General features: G+C 43.2%; 1 protein-coding gene across 1 annotated transcript; it reads left to right on the top strand.

Moving 5' to 3' along the window:
• The first annotated feature begins 73 nt into the window (after nt 1-73).
• LOC149320177 (signal peptidase complex subunit 2-like) lies at nt 74-16,513 on the top strand. Its single transcript, XM_089513079.1, has 5 exons — nt 74-201; nt 10,903-10,986; nt 12,170-12,334; nt 14,756-14,886; nt 15,414-16,513. Exons 1-5 carry the CDS (start codon nt 109-111, stop codon nt 15,598-15,600), a joined length of 660 nt encoding a protein of 219 aa, XP_089369205.1. The 5' UTR covers nt 74-108; the 3' UTR covers nt 15,601-16,513.
• Nucleotides 16,514-18,057: the final 1,544 nt, after the last annotated feature.

Here is an 18,057-nt window from a genome sequence, read left to right as displayed (position 1 = left end):
GGCCGCTACTGCGCGGCCGCGTTCGAAACTATCCTTCCCGTCGTCCCTCGCGCGGCTCTCAGCCAATCAGCGACGAACAGGTCGCGAAAGTGGGAAGGAGGAGGCAAAATGGCGGCGAAAGGCAGCGGCGGCGGCGGCGCGGGAGGAGGAGGCGGTTATAGCGGCAGCGGAGGGGCGAATAAGAACGGGATTTTGGAGAAGGTAGGCCCCGGATGAAGCGACGAAGGAGGCCCGAGTGTATAGGGATCCATTGCGGAATATTTGCCCATAGGGAATCATAGCTTTCATCCATTGCTCCTTTGGGTCCTGTTCTCTGCAGCAGCAGAAAACAAGCTTGCTCCCTCCTCAATATGACAACCCTTCAAATACTTAAAGAGGGCTATCATATCACCCCTTAACCTTCTCAGGCTAAACATCCCCAGCTCCCTAAGTCATTCCTCATAGGGCATGGTCTCCAGACCCTTCACCATTTTTGTCGCCCTCCTTTGGACACGCTCCAGTTTCTCAATGTCCTTTCTGAATTGTGGCGCCCAGAACTGGACACAGTATTCCAGGTGGGGCCTGACCAGAGCAGAATACAGTGGCACTATTACTTCTCTTGACCTAGACACTATACTTTTATTGATGCAGCCTAAAATCGCATTGGCCTTGTTAGCTGCCACATCACACTGTTGGTTGTGGTTTGCTTGCCCATAGAGAAACTATACTTGCCCATAGGGATTCATTGGGAAATAGTTGCCCATAGAGAATAATTGGGGGAGGAGCTTGCCTATAGGAAATCATGGGGAATATGTTCAACAGTGGCACACACTCCTTCCTCGGAGAGTGATGCAGTCTCCTTCCTTGGAAGCCTTTAAACAGATGCTGGGTGGCCATCTGTCAGGGATGCTTTGATTGGGAGTTCCTGCATGGCAGAATGGGGTTGGTCTGACCTGAATAGACTAGAAAGCTGGGCCACAGCTAACAAAATGAACTTCAACACGGAGAAATGTAAGGTACTGCACTTAGGGCGGAAAAATGAAATGCACAGATATAGGATTATGGGGGACACCTGGCTGAATGAAACTACGTGTGAAAGGGATCTAGGAGTCTAAGTGGACCACAAGTTGAACATGAGTGAACAGTGTGATGCGGCAGCTAAAAAGGCCAATGCTATTTTAGGCTGCATCAATAGAAGTATAGTGTCTAGATCAAGGGAAGTAATAGTGCCACTGTATTCTGCTTTGGTCAGGCCCCACCTAGAATATTGTGTCCAGTTCTGGGCGCCACAATTCAGAAAGGACATTGAGAAACTGGAGCGTGTCCAAAGGAGGGCGACAAAAATGGTGAAGGGTCTGGAAACCATGCCCTATGAGGAACGACTTAGGGAGCTGGGGATGTTTAGCCTGGAGAAAAGAAGGTTAAGAGGTGATATGATAGCCCTGTTTAAATATTTGAAAGGATGTCATGTTGAAGAGGGAGCAAGCTTGTTTTCTGCTGCTCCAGAGAACAGGACCCGGAACAATGGATGCAAGCTACAGGAAAAGAGGTTCCACCTGAACATTAGGAGGAACTTCCTGACAGTAAGGGCTGTTCAGCAGTGGAATGCACTTCCTAGGAAGGTGATAGAGTCTCCTTCCTTGGAGGTCTTTAAACAGACGCTGGATGGCCATCTGTCAGAGATGCTTTGATTTGGATTTCCTGCATGGCAGAATGGGGTTGGACTGGATGGCCCTAATGGTCTCTTCCAACTCTACGATTCTATGGTCCACACAGAACTAGTTAAGCCTGCATAATCTGGCCAATGGAGTTTAGTCAACTGTCACCTTCCTTTCTTCCAGAGTCTCAGTGATGGAAGGAGCTAGAGTCTAAAGCATTGGTTCCCAAACTTTGGTCCTCCAGGTGTTTTGGACTTCAACTCCCAGAAGCCCTAGCCAGCTTGGCCAGCAGTAAGGAATTCTGGGAGATGAAGTCCAAAGCATTCAAAGGACCAAAGTTTGGGAACCACTGGTCTAAAGAGACATTTCCTGGATTGTCTGCAGGAAAGCCCAAGGCCTCCATGAACTTGCCCATAGGGAATCATTGGGGATTTTCCCCCATAGAGAATCATTGGGCATTATTTGCACATAGGTAATCATTGGGAATTATGGGCAAATATTCTCCATGATTCTCTATGGGAAAATATTTTCCAGTGATTCCCTATGGGCAAGTATGGTTTCCCTATGGGTAAGTACTGTCATTTGTTTTAATACGTCCCAAAATCATCACCATCATCCTGGAGAGAAGTGACCAGTAGAGTGCCACCAGGTTCTGTCCTGGGACCAGTGCTATTCAACATCTTTCCAATGTCTTGGATGAAAGAACAGATGGCATGGAAATGGTAGGGCCACTGCATTGAGAAGATGGAGAAATGCTAACAAGGGACAGTGAAAAGGCAGAATTACTCAACACCTTCTTTGTCTCAGTCTTCTCAGAAAAGGAAAAGGGTGCTCAACCTGAAGATAATGGAGCAGAGGACAGAATAGGGGAATTTCAGCACAGAATAAGTAAAGAGATAGTAGAGGAAAACCTTGTTAATCTAAATGAATTTAAGTCTCCAGGACCAGATGAACTACATCCAAGGGTACTAAAAGAACTGGCAAATGTAATATCGGACCCATTGGCAATAATCCTTGAGAACTCCTGGAGAACAGGAGAAGTCCCAACAGACTGGAGGAGGGCAAACGTTGTCCCCATCTTCAAAAAGGGGAAGAAAGAGGATCCCAAGAATTATTGTCCAGTTAGTCTGACATCAAAACAAGGAAAGATTCTAGAGCAGATCATTAAACAGAGAGTCTGTGAACATCTAGATGGCAATTCCATAATCACAAAAAGTCAACACGGGTTTCAGAGAAACAAGTCATGCCAGACAAATCTAATCTCTTTCTTTGATAAAATTACCAGCTTGGTAGATGAAGGGAATGCTGTGGATATAGTATATCTTGATTTCAGTAAGGCCTTTGACAAGGTTTCCTATGATATTCTTGCAAACAAGCTTGTAAAATGTGGGCTAGACAAAGGAACTGTTAAATGGATCTGTAATTGGTTGACCGGCCGAAGCCAAAGGGTGCTCAACAATGGCTCCTTTTCATCCTGGAGAGAAGTGACCAGTGGGGTCCCACAGGGCTCTGTCCTGGGCCCAGTGCTATTCAACATCTTTATCAATGACTTGGAGGAAAAAATTGGGGGAATTCTTATCAAATTTGCATATGACACCAAATTAGGAGGAATAGCTAATACTCCAGAGGACAGGATCAAAATTCAAAATGACCTGAATAGACTAGAAAGCTGGGCCACAGCTAACAGAATGAACTTCAACAGGGAGAAATGTAAGGTACTGCACTTAGGGTGAAAAAATGAAATGCACAGATATATGATGGGGGACACCTGGCTTAAGGAGACAACATGTGAAAGGGATCTGGGAGTCCAAGTAGACCACAAGTTGAACATGAGTCAACAGTGCGATGCAGCAGCTAAAAAGGCCAATGCAATTTTAGGCTGCATCAATAAAAGTATAGTGTCTAGATCAAGAGAAGTAATAGTGCCACTCTATTCTGCTCTGGTCAGGCCCCACCTGGAATATTGTGTCCAGTTCTGGGCACCACAATTCAAAAAGGACATTGAGAAACTGGAGCGTGTGCAGAGGAGGGCGACTAAAATGGTGAAAGGTCTGGAAACCTTGCCCTATGAGGAACGACTCAGGGAGCTGGGGATGTTTAGCCTGGAGAAGAGAAGGTTAAGAGGTGATATGATAGCCCTGTTTAAATATGTGAAAGGATGTCATATTGAGGCGGGAGCAAGCTTGTTTTCTGCTGCTCCAGAGAACAGGACCCGGAACAATGGATGCAAGCTACAGGAAAAGAGATTCCACCTCAACATTAGGAAGAATTTCCCGTGGTAAGAGCTGTTTGACAGTGGAAGACATTGCTGCCTTGGAGAGTGGTGGAGGTCTCTTTCTTTGGAGGCTGTTTTCAAACAGAGGCTGGATGGCTATCTGTCGGAAGTGCTTTGATTGCATGTTCTGGCATAGTGGGGTTGCCCTGGATGTCCCTTGTGGTCTCTTCCAGATCTATGATTGTGTGATTCTGCATGGTGTTTAAAGTTACAGAGTGAACTATTCAATAATGTCAAATACCAAAATGCAATATTGAAATGCAGTTTAAAAAAAAAAACCACACAGAGACATAATGTAAAATAAAACAAAGTAGGCAATAATAATAATAATAATAATAATAATAGTGCATTTTATTTCACTCCCACCTCTCATAGATTGAGGCTGGATACAGCACGTTAAAACACAATTAGAGATACGTAAACTCACAGTTAAAACCCAATACTATAAAATCATTAAAATAAACTCATATTTAATTTACAGTACAGATAATCAAATATGCTAAAGACATAAAACATTCATACCACCTTGAGTCCCTGTACTGGGAGGAAGGCAAGATATAAATAAACAGAATAATAATTATTATTATTTATACAAAAATCTGACAGTTTTATAAAACAAAAAAGTTTAGAATTTGGATTTAAAAGCAGCAAGAGAAGGAGCAGTTCCCAAGATTACAGGGAGGTGATTCCAAGAATAAGGGACACTTCAACTGCCATGGCTCCATGCTGTGGCATCTTGGGATTTGTAGTTTGCTGTGGCATGAAAGCTCTCTAATATATGGAAGGCTAAATAACTCATAAAATGATACATCCCAGGATTCCATAGCATTGAACCATGGCAGTTACAGTGGTGTCAAACTGTATTAATACTGCAGTGTGGCAGCAACCTAGGCCAGTACTATCTGCACTGACTGGTAGGAATGTCTGCCTTTTTCCTCCCAGTCATATCTGGAATTGCCATCGGTAGAGAGGTAGGCTGGAACCTTTATGATACATATTTTTCTGTGCAGCATCAGCGCAATGTAAATATCGACATGCAGAGATACACTGAGCCAACGCCATGCAGCTGCCATATGGGATAGCAACGTTGGGCAACACATGTCAATGACTGGGTGCTGTTGTGCGATGGGCAACCACAGTGCCTAATGCACAACGTCAGTGTGCAGTTCAGTGCATGACTGCAAAGCACAATATTGCTATATGCACAACCTTACTTCCACTGCTTCAGCCAAATGTATTTGTTGTGCTGTGAAGAATAATTCATCCCACATTCATAGCATTTGTAGTTACACAAAATATTTAGCCTTCTTTCTCATAGTGCTTTGGTGCCACAACAAACCACAGACCCCAGCATTTCATAGGATTCAGCCACGACAGTTAAAGCAATGTCAGTCTGCATTAATTCTGCAGTGTGGCTATAGTCTTAAGCATGCATATGCCAGTAACAGGGTGTCAGTCCGTGTGTGTGTGCATATCTACACTTACACCTAGCTCTCCACGTTCTTATCCTGCAGTCAGTCCTTTGGTGAAACAAAATGTTCAACTAGTTGTACTGATGGGACTTTTTGCGTGCGTTGTATTGCTGTTGTTTGCGTGTGTCAGAGATTTGGGGTGAAAAGATTGTTCTGGCTTAGCTCCTAAAGAGAGTATAGTTGCCCCTCCGTTTATGCCGACTTCAGATCCGTGACCCTTGCTTAATCGCAAGGAGCAAACAGAGGGGGTTAAAATGGTGCGCATATCTGAGGCGTGCGCCCGTCACCGCTTGTGGGCATGCGCCTCCATTCAAGCCTTTCCCTCTCTGTGCCCCACTTTGTCAGCTAATAACCCTACCTGGGAACATAAATTCTTCACTTTTGTCTGTGCACCTTCTCAGAAGTGAAACAAAAGGCCATATGATCTCTCTTTCAATCTCTTTTTAATTGCCGAAGGGGCTTTTCACCCAAAATTCATTTCCAAACATATCTTTGCTGCAGTAGCTTCTCCTTGCTCTCAGTTGTGTTGAGACTTCTTGGCAAATCTGAGACTCTGCTCCCTTATTTAAGATTAGAGTGTGATCAGCAGCACGGTATATTCTCTGTTTTCATGTTGATCAGGGCTATGCTGGATCTAGAATTCCATCCTGGACCCAGGATCTGAATGCCTCCAGATGAATTTGCCTCCAGTCTCAACAGTGATGATGTGTCCTTATTTTAAGCCAGTCGCAGGTGGCAGGAAATGCTAGGAGGAAGGGAGTCTAAGACCCATTTCAGATTCTTGAACATTATGCCACATTAGCTCTCAAAAACCAGATCTGAGTCATACTTCCAAACTATCATTTTTAAACCCAACTAAAATGTGTGTCTTTTTTTTTAAAAAAAAAAACAAGTTTCCAGGTAGTTTTTTGTGGGTTTTTCGGGCTATGTGGCCATGTTCTATAAGTGTTTATTCCTGATATTTCGCCAGCATCTGTGGCTGGCATTCTCTAACTCTTCTAGAACATGGCCACATAGTCTGAAAAACGCACAAAAAACTATGGATGCCAGCCATGAAAGCCTTCAACTTCACAAGCTTTCTGGTAGCTTTTTGCTTTTATTCATTGGCCATATGGCTCTTTCTGTTTTCATTAGTACTTAGTATGTTACACTTGTTCTTGAGTTGGACTCAGCTAGACACTGCAAGGGTAGCCATCTGGGTTATTTAGGAGTTTGCTTCACTCACATAAATACCACAGAAGGTGTTGTGGTGTCAGTGTCATAGATCCTGGCACGCTTGGTAGCCATATATTCCATAATACTGGATGGTGGGATATGCTGCACGAATGGTGATGATGTGTGAAAATATTGTTTCATCTCCTTTGGAGCTGGCTAATAACCAAATGTGAGGAGAGGAGATAAGTGATGTGCAGGATCAAGTTCAGTTTGATGGGAATGCTTGGTACAAAGGAAAGGAGGGGGAGTCCTGGGGAAAAGAATGCTTTGAGATAAATGAGGGGTGAGCACCTGAAAATACTTGAATGGCTCCTGCTTTTAATTAACTGTGTAACTGACAAGTTCTTCAGTCCTGACAACAACAACCCTTACGCTGTGGACAGCTTCATTTTTCTGACTAAAGCCTTCTGAACCTTGTGTTTCTGAACTGAAGTTAGCCAGTACGTGAGATGCGTGATGACACTAATTTCTCAAACCAGTGTTATGCGCAAAGGAGTTGGATGCCTCCTGACATTTCTTTAAGATTTAGATACCGCTGAATAAGAACTGTCTCAGCTCAGTGTGCCACAGCGTGTAACAACAAATAAAGATAAAATTCAGCATCATAAACAATGACAGGTCAGTTCCATCATATCTAAAAGGAATTGTAGATGTAGCTTGTTAGCCATAGGGCAAAATACAACAAAATCAGAAATACACACTGCATTAATACCTTTTTAGGCTAACCAAAAGGAGTAAAATGCACCGTGCTAGCTTTCACACTTTTTGGTTGTATTTTCATTTCTTACATATAAAAAGGGCAGCCAAGAGTGGACTTTTATCAAACAAATTATTTTTTTATTTATTTATTTAATCTGGAGACATGAAAAAAAAAGAAATATTTTTAACTTTTGCCTAAGGCTCACTATTGTAGGCATATATCTCTTAATCCAAGTGGTGGAGCCTTCCAAAGGGGTTACACAGAATGCCTTTTCCTGAGCAGTAGGCATGGACATTTCAAGTAGAAGTGTAATGGACCAGGTGGTCTCTCAGGTAACTCAAAGTCTCCGAGGCCTTTATATAGCAGCACCAATACCTTAAACCAGGCCAGATAACATACAGATAGCCAATACAACTCTTTCAGCCAAAGCGCTGCAGTTGAATTGCTTCATTTTGCATTTCTGACTAACCCTCAGAGAGTTCATGGGAAGAATTCAGTAATACTTGAGCATGGACCACAGTGACAAGATTGTCTTGACCCAGGTAGATAAAGCTCTTCAGGATGTTGTTATCATTACAACTGGACTAAATATTGTATCCACAGTGCGCCTGCGCCATACACGGGCGTACCATACATGGCTTCAAGCTTACGCTGAAACCGTGTGGTAATTAATCAAATGGAGTGTATGACCGTAGCATGTGTGCCACAAGCATGCACCCCATTGTTTGCAATGGGGCACGAGCATACGCAGAATTCCCCTTACGCAGGGGGAACCAGAACGGATCCCCACATAAGGAAAGGGTCCACTGTACTCATATATAGTCAAAAAAAATTACCCAGAAAAACTGAATTGACTTATCCACGAATCAGTCTACTACTGTATTTTAACTTCAATATAAAAAAGAACCATATCCTGGTAAAGGGCAAGAACGTAAGCCTGGAAGCACTGACCCCCCGCTTCTTGTCTCATCCATGAAGCTTTTAGTGTGAGCACAAATAGTGATGCCAGCTAAAATTTTGTAAGTTCTTTGGTATTGTTTTCCCTTGCTTCATCCTTTAGATCCTCTGTTACATTCCCCTAGTCTAGGTTTTACCCTTAATTTATCCATGGGTCATATCAAAATCCATAATTTGGGCCCCAAAACCTGCCCTCGACTTATACATGGGGTCAATTCATAGTCAAGGATATATGGTAAGCATTAGTAAACCAAAGCCCACTGTCTGATTGATCGGAGATGCCAATTTAGATGATGGCTCCCTGTAGAGTTTCTTTACTCCATTCTGTTTAATTTGATTAAATATTGGAAACAGTTCTGATTTTTGCACGAGTATCTATCTGTGAAAAGAAAGCGACTCTTTTAAATAGGTTACAGGGAGAAGTCATTCATTTTTCAATGGTTGAATGTTTACATGCAAACTCAGTTCCTAGAATCTCCCATTCGAAAGCACATTGGGTAACAAAGCTGGGAAAACTTCAAGAGAGATGCCAGCAGTCAGAATAGGCAATCCAGGCATACCTCAGTTAACATAGAAGCCTCAAGCCCCTTTTCCAAAGTCTATTACTCCAGCCCAGATCCCTTTTTTCTTCCTTGTTACCTGTCTAGCTAGATTCCCCCCCCCCCCCCCCAGTATTAGCATTGGGGGGCAGGTGAAAAACAGACTTCTGGTATCCAGTATGTCTTCAATAAACAATGCAACAAAGGGGCATGTGAAAGGAGTCCTAGTAGGTCACAAGTTGAACAAGAGTCAACAGTGTGATGTGGCAGCTAAAAAGCCAATGCCATTCTAGACCATATCAATAGAAGTATAGTGTCTAGATCGAGGGAGGTAATAGTGCCACTCTATTCTGCTTTGGTCAGGCCTCACCTGGAATAAGACTGTTTCTAGTTTGGGGTACCACAATTTTAAAAGGATGTGGAGAAACTGGAGCATGTCCAGAGGAGGGCGACTAAACCAGTGAAGGGTCTGGAAACCATCAAGCCCTATGAAGAAAGACATAGGGAGCTAGGTATGTTTAATCTGGAGAAGAGAAAGTGGTGTTTTGATAGCCCTGTTTAAGTATTTGAAGGGGTGTCACATTGAGGATGGAGCAAGCTTGTTTTCTGCTCATCTAGAGAATAAGACACGGAAAAATGGATCATCCCTGGATGAATTTGCGAAGAAGCCTTCACTAGAGAGTTACAAATATTTTGGTTTACTTATGCTCGGTTTCCCTACTTTTCGTTTTTTTCATTCCACACATGTTAGCTTTAAAAGCTAACAATTTTAGTCATGTAGTGTGGTGTGCTGTTTTAACATTTTGTGCTTTTTAAATAGTTTTTACTCTGCTGTGTTTTTAACTTATATTTTAATACTAGTATTTATTTTTTTAACTTTTGTAATTAATATTTTAGTTTTGTCCATTGCACCAAGCTGTTTCTTGGGCATCATTAGCCATGATGGCACAAAAATTAGGGAATGGGAAAGAAGTCCTTTACATTTATAATCAGCACTTCTATTTTGCTTAGATTAAGGGGTTTTCAATTTACAAAACCTTTAATCTAAGCACAATACAATTACTGTTTTTAAAATTAAAGAATGTATTACCCACTCCCTAATTTGTGTGCCATCATGCCTAATGATGCCCAAGAAACAGCTTGGTGCAATGGATAAAATTAAAACATTAATAACGAAAGTTAAAAAAATAAACTGACCAGGGCTGGGGAGCAGTGGTGATTTTGGGGTTACTCCAGAGTAAGATATTTTTCCTTAATGTTACTCCTACTCCTGTAAAAGCCTCTTACTCCTTTTTCCTTACTCCTACTCCCCAGCCCTAGGGAAAAGCCCCAGTTGCTTTGCAAGGTTGGTGTGAGTGTGTATAAGTGACACTCTTTGCCTTCCAGTGTAATATAATAAAATTGTTTTGGGTGTTTGCCTGTACAATATAATAACAAGAATAAGGAGTAACAAATCTATTTTGTTACTTCTTATTCCTACTCTTACTCTTATTAAACCTTCTTCTTTACTCCTTACTCCTACTCCCCAGCCCTGAAATTTACGAAGCAATAAGTATTAGTTACTCCTGGATCTCAAATCCAATTAAAATTAATATTATTAAGCACTTCCTATTTGTTTCTAATCACCAGTGCTCTGTCTTTCTAAGTGATCTACTTTTCCAGAACAAGGAAGAGTGCTGCAGTGTGAGTGAGTAAGAGCAGAAGCTGTGAAGTTTTTCAGATGATAGTCTTAATTCTGAACTCAGATGTGCCTTGGGCAAACTCCTCTTCCTCCTCCTCCTCAGCCTCAGTTGTGTGTCAGCAATATAAAAATACTAAGATGCTTCCTTTGTTGTTGTTCAGATTCCTTAGACAGTTTATCTCTCTTACCAACGATGCTTTGTAAATGCCAAAAATATTGTCTGGGATGTCTGCATCTTGACAGAGGCTTCAAGAACGGTCTGGCTGACCAACTGCTTGGAGGGGAGCCAGTCTAGAAGCAAAATGCTGGCCAGTCGAGAACAGTGTGTGTGCAAACAAGACACCCAAGTGTTTCATCTGAAGTACTTGATGTGCAAAGCAAGCACCCTTCCTGATGAGATTCTTCTTTGTTTGTTTTGCCTGGCAGTGGAAAATCGACGACAAACCTGTCAAAGTGGACAAGTGGGATGGATCAGCTGTGAAGAATTCATTGGATGATTCTGCCAAAAAGGTACCCTTTTCCCGTTCCATTTGCCCAAGTCTGGTACTTGTGTTATGGCCTTTCTTTATCTGGTCTCCTCACAAGTTGGCTAAGAGTGCCTTTGCTAAATGGATGATTCTCCCTGTTGCTTTTACATTTCTCTCAAGCCGCCTCGCTGCCCTTTTTGACAGCATCTGCTATGTCTTCAGTATCTAGTTCTTGTGTGAAGGCACTCTGCCCCAGTGTGGAGCCAACTAGCAGTTTACTCAGCACTTCAGATTTGTGTGTAACACTTGACATGCCAAACTCTGCCTGTCCTCTCAGGTTTGGAGGTTGGAAAGGAAGAGAGCAGCTTTAAAAATCATCTGTGGAGCTGCACTGCTCTTTTAAGGCAACTTGAACACCTCCAGAGTTCAGTCTGATATGAGACATGAGACATACGTTGGTATCATGTTTTGGGAGAGACAGAAAAGTTTTGTATCCAGCTCCTACCACAGGGATGGGCAACTTCCAGAGGTTGTGGGATTGCCCTGAGGACTTTGGAGAACCACAACCCCCATTTCCTTCCCTCAGTTGCCAGATGCCCCTTAACTCTAAAGTTTTGGGGGACTAAATTAGCCAAACATGCCCTGCAAAAGCTCCCAGCGGGGCACATTTGACTATTTGGGGTGGAAGAAGCCAGAGTCTTCTGGGAGTGCAGTTGACCAATCTAGAACCTCTTGGGAGGAATAAGAGGTTTAAAAAGCATGTTGGGTGTGTTTTGCCAACCCCGTCCAACAACAAAAGATGCTTTCTGCATCTAATGAACTGACATACATCTTGGCCAGTGGTTCTCAAATACTGGTTTGCCAATCATTTTGGACTTCAACTCTCAGAAGCCCTAGCTGGCTTGGGCAGTGTTCAGGGATTTGGGGAGATGAATTCTAAAATTCTTAAAAGATCAGGAATTTAAGAGCTGCATATCTAGGCCATTGTCATTTAAAGTGGACGTCCGTGGATCCATCAGCTGATGGTCCCTGGTAAGAGTCCAAGAAAGAAAGAAACAGCTGTTGCCAGTGGGCACAGTGAGCCAGGTACCCATATTAGCTTGACAGGCTTTGACCTCAACCACTATGAGCTGCATATTGAACATAAATGCAATACTGAGTTCTCAGATGAAGTCTGTGTATAGCTTGTTCTTCAATACATGTGTGTTTATTTCTTCTGCCCTTAGGTTCTCTTGGAAAAGTATAAGTATGTAGAGAACTTCTGCCTGATTGATGGCCGCCTCATCATTTGCACCATCTCCTGCCTCTTTGCCATTGTGGCTTTAATATGGGATTACCTTCACCCCTTCCCTGAGTCCAAGCCAGTCCTTGCTGTTTGTGTTGTATCATATCCTTTTCCTGGGGGCTTTGTTCCTCTTAAAAGTGTTCATTTCTCTTAGCAGCTTTGGCAGCTTTCTTACCAGAATTGATCTAGCATGTGCATAAGGGATAGATTGTCAGACAATCTTCTGGAACATCTACCTTGGGATAACTACTCAGCCTATCTTCTCAAACCAGATAGAAGAGGTTGAAGAAAGAGAGATGATGATGATGATGATGATGATGATGATGATGATGATGATGATGATGATGATGCAAATGATAGTATTATTTTGTCACTTTTTGAAAAAATCTTATAGAGTGTGGTGTAGTGGTTTGAGTACTGGACTATGACTCTGGAGACCAGGGTTCAAATCCTGGCTTGGCCATGGAAACCGACTGGGTGACCTTAGACAAGTCAGCCTTAGGGGAAGGCAGTAACAAATCTTGCCAAGGAAATCCCATGTCAGGCTCACCGTAGGGTTGCCACAAGTAACTTCCATGGCTAAACAGGGAATTGAATCCTGATCTCCGGAGTTTAACTCTCAAACCACTATGCCATGATAATACATTGGTAAAATGCCAGTTCTATTCAGTCTATTATAGAATACGGCAGAGTAGTGTATTTCAGTAGGAATACTTTGAACTTGCATACAATTGGGATAGAGGAATCTTATCAGTTCTGTTTTCATTTAAAGCTTTTAAATCTCAGGTGCATTTCACAACCTTTGTGAATAAATTTGACAGTTTTGGAAAACAGAAACCAAACAAAATTCTCAGCCATCTGTGCCAAATTCAGTAGCTACAGCTATTCTCAGCATGAACAGGACACTTTTGCTGGTCTGGCACCTACCTGTTAAAGATTAGGAGCTTGTCAAAAAGGGGGGCAATTCTGATTCAGCATCACAAACATATTTGAATACCCTGCCTTGCAGTTCAAGTCCAGACTGTGGATTAGTGGATGAATCTTTGGCGGGGTACAGACGGGCAGGGGAAGACGTCTTGGAGGTGTATTCTGCTGAATACGGAGCCTCCAGACCGCCCGCCCCGGGGGCGTGGCTCAGGTGTATGGGGCTTCCACATGGGGGGCAGTGAAGACGCCTCACCTGGGGCCGTTTCTGACCCGCAGTTTCCATACCGCCGCCTCGGAGGACGCTGCAAAGAGAGAGGCAGCTTCTGCACGGGCGGCCAAAAACGGGGCTTTTTTTTTTCTTTTGCCGGCTGGTGGATGCGCAGCTGCGGCGCTCAGCACCGGCGGCAGAAAGCCTATGTGCACATTTAAAGCTCCCAGGCCCCTTTAAACTTTTTCCCTCGTCCTGCCCAAGAACAATGGTGGTCTCCTGCCAGCTGGTGATCAGCTGGTGTTGGCATCCTTGTCCGCTTGCACGTTGGTAGTGTCACCAGCATCATGGATGCCTCCTCTCCTTTGGTCCCCACGCTCTTGCTGAATCTGCAATGCACAGCCACAGCTGTCGCCGCTGCCACCGCTGTCCCCCTGCCATCCCCCATCACCTCCCTTGTACATATATAAATATTTAAAGTTTTAGGGGTTTTTTATTGTTAGGTGAAAATGGCACAGGAATGTGTGTAGGGGTTCTCTTTAAATTCCAAACTTTCCCCAATTCTAGCAGCGCATGTGTACATGTTGCTCTAGGGTTAGGGTTACGAGCATTAAAGTAGAGTGCAGCTGTGCTGCAGCTTCCACATCTGCATGGCATCTGACGCTCTAATTAGAGCCTCGGTGCAAACTGCGCATGTTCCAGGACCCCGACTCATTATGTGACGCAGCAGACACGGAGCTTTTAAATGGGCAACTTAAATTAGCGGCGTAACAATTCTGGCGTACCGGTGCAGCAGCTTACAGACGGAGATGCACAGCTGCGCAGTATATAGAAAAGAAGCGGGGAAAAGCAGCACCTTTTTAATGCCGCTTCTTCCCGCTTGGGGCGTGCAGGCGGCGTATTCATGGCGGCATTCAGGTAAGGGCCGTCTGAAGGCTATACCTTCATGACGTCATGAACACACCCCTTTTTGCCCGTCTGTATCCCGCCTTTGCTTTCTTTCACATTTAAAGAATATAATCTCTCTAGTTCTTTTTGTGTTTTTTTTTTTCTAAAGCAAAACACAGAGAAGGACAGGCCAGAGAAAAGGTTTACTCAGCCTTAGTGTATACATAGGTGTTACACCTGCTGGACAGTCCCTCTGTAGTGGTGTCTTAACGCTACATCATGGTGGAACTTGCTATTTCAGAAAGACCTAGCCTGTACAGATGTCATGCACCTGTCAGATCGATGCATGTTACTTCTGTAGGGTGTTTGGGATCCCACACTTCTACCAGTTGTGCCATACTTGCTTAGTACTGGGTCTCAAGGGTTCTCTTTAAACTGAGATGCTTGCTGTGTTTCAGTTGCTGCCACTTGACTGATGTCTTTCTTTAACATTGCCCTACATATTTTGTTATGATGGGGATTCTGACCATCTATACCTCGTATAAGGAGAAGAGCATCTTCCTGGTAGCACACAGAAAAGACCCAGCAGGGATGGATCCTGATGACATCTGGCAGCTTTCTTCAAGTCTGAAAAGGTATCAAGCACCACACCTGAGTCTCTACAATTACTTTTTTGGCCTCTGTAAATTCTCTGCACTCAGTTCTTTGTGTTTTCTCTACCTGCAGCTCTGTAGTTCAGTACTGGGCCGAGGCATCCCTGTTTTTCTTTGTGTTCCCCCTCCCATCCCCAAAAAAGTTGCTAGCCATTAAGGTACATATAATACATATATGATCAAGGTCTGCTGAAATTATCATAACTGGAGTTGAGTTTGAGGCTGCTGAGATACGTTTCTAAAGGCCAAATGATAACATTTCTTTGCGTATTTCCTTGCTTCAGAATAAATTAGGCCTGGTAAGCAAATACAGTATATGCAGATCCCCACAACTTGCAGGGTTTATTTGGGTAGCAGAAATGGGTTTTTGACACAGAACTAAATATCTTTCAGTGTTGAACAGACTCGGATCTGCTTTGTGATCCTCAGCAACCCATCTCTACCTTTCTCCTCCTCCGCAAACTCTGGCTCGTGTCACAGATGTCCTGTTTCTGTCCCTAAATCCCCAGGTTCGATGACAAGTACACCCTCAAAATGACATTCATCAGCGGCCGAACCAAACAGCAGAGGGAGGCAGAGTTCACCAAGTCCATCGCCAAATTCTTTGACTGCAACGGCACTTTAGTCATGGAAGCCTTTGAGCCAGAGGTCTCCAAGCTTCATGACAGCCTGCTCACGGAACGGAAGACGAAGTAGGCTGCACCCAGTGTCCCACCTTCCCGCTGGGCTCATGCCAATTTTAAGCCAATAAAGCAAAATAGCAACGAATGTTAGCCTCTGTTGTCGTCCTGAAATCCTCTCTCTATTTCCACTCTCTTTCCCCCCCCCCTCTCTTTCTCTCAAGAGGATTGTAAAATCTAGGACCTATAAAACAGAAGCAAATGTCTAATTCAGATTGGCTTCGCCTTGCTTTTGGCTCAACATCTCAGTCTGCTTTGTTAACATAAATTGAACTTGGAAGGAAATTCTCAAAAGGAGAGAGACTCCTGTATAATACACTTGCCCACTTGGTGCCTTCCAGAGAGTGTTGGACTACAATCCCTGCTTTGGCCACACCGGCTGGGGATGATGAAAGTTGTAGTCCAGGACATCTGTATGGCACAGAAAAAGCTGCTATATAATCTGCTCTCCATTTTTTAAAGCTAGCAGGGCTTTCTAAGACAACTTTCCTTTCATGCAGCATTTAGCACAAAAGCAGTGTTGGTTCGGGGGGTTCCCAGCTTCAGCCAGGGAAGGAATTTTGGTTAATTTGTACATTGGCAATTCAAGGCAATACATGAGTTATTTTCAGAAAGTCAGTTTCCATGCACAAGAGTAGTCATTGTCTTTAATTTATCCAACCAGGGAAAGGGAACTTTTTCTTTTGTACAAATCCTTTCATTGGATGAGAGAGAGAGAGAGAAACCAAGCAAACCAGAAAGTTTGGTGTACCTGTCCCTGGAGCGTTTCAGGTCAAAGGTAATTCCAAGAGTTTTTAAAAGAAATGGGAGCGTTTTAATACCTTCTTTTGTCCAATTACTTTGTCTCATGTGGTGCGTTTTATTCATGCTGAACAATCTCTTCCTTCTCTCTTATATAAACTGCCATTTTCTAAAATGACCTTTTTTTTTCAATAAAAGGAGGAAACTTAAGTGAACACAGTCTGGGTGTGTTAATGGGTGGCGTGTCCATTTAATGCCAGTCTATGCACTTGATTCTTTTGTTGTGTACACTTTCTTTGTTGTATACACACACACACGCCGCTCCCTGTCTGCAGCAATAGTAAGATATTACAGATGTGTTATACCCATTGTCCCTTGTCTATGGCCATAGTGACGGGCTGATGGGAGCTGGAGTTCAACAGGATCTGGAGGACTATATAGAGTTTTTAGCCCTGCCTTCTTTATCATGTGCCTTCAAGTTGTTTCTGTTTCTGGTGACCTATCCAAGGCTATCAAAGGGTTTTCTTGGCACGGTTTGTTACAAGGGGTTTGCCATGACTTTCTTCTGAGGCTCAGAGAGTGTGCCATGTCCAAGGTAGGTTTCCATGGTCAAGCGCAAATTCAAACCTTGGTCTCCAGAGTCCTAGCCCAACACTCCAGGTTGGCTCACAGATTTCCATATAGCTTACAGAAATTAAGGATCTATGAGACTGCATTTTAAGATCTTTACAATATGCTTTTTTCTCAGTCCCTCCACTTCCCAGACACACCTAGGGAGGGAAGCAAAGTAGGGTCTCCTCAGTGGCTGCCCCTGGATTGTGGAGTGTCCTTCCTCTGGCTCCCTCCTTGTCCTGTTAGCAGGAAAAGAGCTCCTTATTCAGGCAGGCCTGTAATATCTAAAGTGGGTCTGAATGGACACGCTTAACGTTAAATATATTTGTTAAGGGGTTGCTTTAAGGACTGCTTTTTAATGAATGTATCTTATTTATAATTAATTGCATATAGTGGTTTGAGTGTTGGACTATGATTCTGGAGACTAGGGTTTGATTCTGCTCAACCATGAAGCCCACAGATTGATTGAGAGTCACACTCTCTCAGCCTCAGGGCAAGGCAACGGCAAACCTCCTCTGAACAAATCTTGCAAAGAAAGCCCCGTGATAGGGTTGCCTTAACATCACCATAAGTCAAAAACAGCTTGAAGGCACACAACAACAAGAAGCAATTTTGATATGATGGAAGCCACCTGATGTGGGGAAAATATGGGGTATACTTTAAATAAATAGAGGAAAATGTGTATATTATTATTTTATTTATTTATATTCCGCCTTCCTTCTGGTAAAGGGAGACAAGGCAGCTAACAAAATTTAAAACAGTCTAAGCTAAAGCAATACAAAGCATTAAAAATACAAACGTTAAAAAACAATTCCAAAAAGTTAAAAAGATTTACATTTTCAAATTTAAGATTTCAAAACTTTATAAAATTTACAACAGCCATTTCAGTGTGAGAAAGAATAAAATGTTTTTATCTGCTGCTGAAATGAAAGCAGGGATGGAGCCAGCATGGCCTTTCTAGGATTAGTAATTGGTTGAATGGCCAAACCTAAAGGTTCTCATCCTGCAGAGAAGTGACCAGTGGGGCTCTGTCCTGGGCCCAGGGCTATTCAACATCTTTATCAATGACAGAAATGGGGGGATAGTTATCAACTTTGCAGATGACACCAAATTAGGAAGA

Source organism: Sceloporus occidentalis, unplaced genomic scaffold, assembly GCF_023333645.1.
Source record: "Sceloporus occidentalis isolate IW3139 unplaced genomic scaffold, rSceOcc1.0.p SCAF_2, whole genome shotgun sequence".
NCBI classification, from domain to species: domain Eukaryota; kingdom Metazoa; phylum Chordata; class Lepidosauria; order Squamata; family Phrynosomatidae; genus Sceloporus; species Sceloporus occidentalis.
Note: the sequence above shows the minus strand (reverse complement) of the source record. Positions and strands in the feature narration are given on the sequence as shown.

Excerpts from the sequence above, each read along its gene's own strand:
- LOC149320177 (XM_089513079.1), top strand. The coding sequence starts at position 109 with ATGGCGGCGAAAGGCAGCGGCGGCGGCGGCGCGGGAGGAGGAGGCGGT. Across the intron at positions 202-10,902 it reads AGAACGGGATTTTGGAGAAG|TGGAAAATCGACGACAAACC; the intron begins GTAGGCCCCGGA and ends TTTGCCTGGCAG. Across the intron at positions 14,887-15,413 it reads CTTTCTTCAAGTCTGAAAAG|GTTCGATGACAAGTACACCC; the intron begins GTATCAAGCACC and ends CTAAATCCCCAG.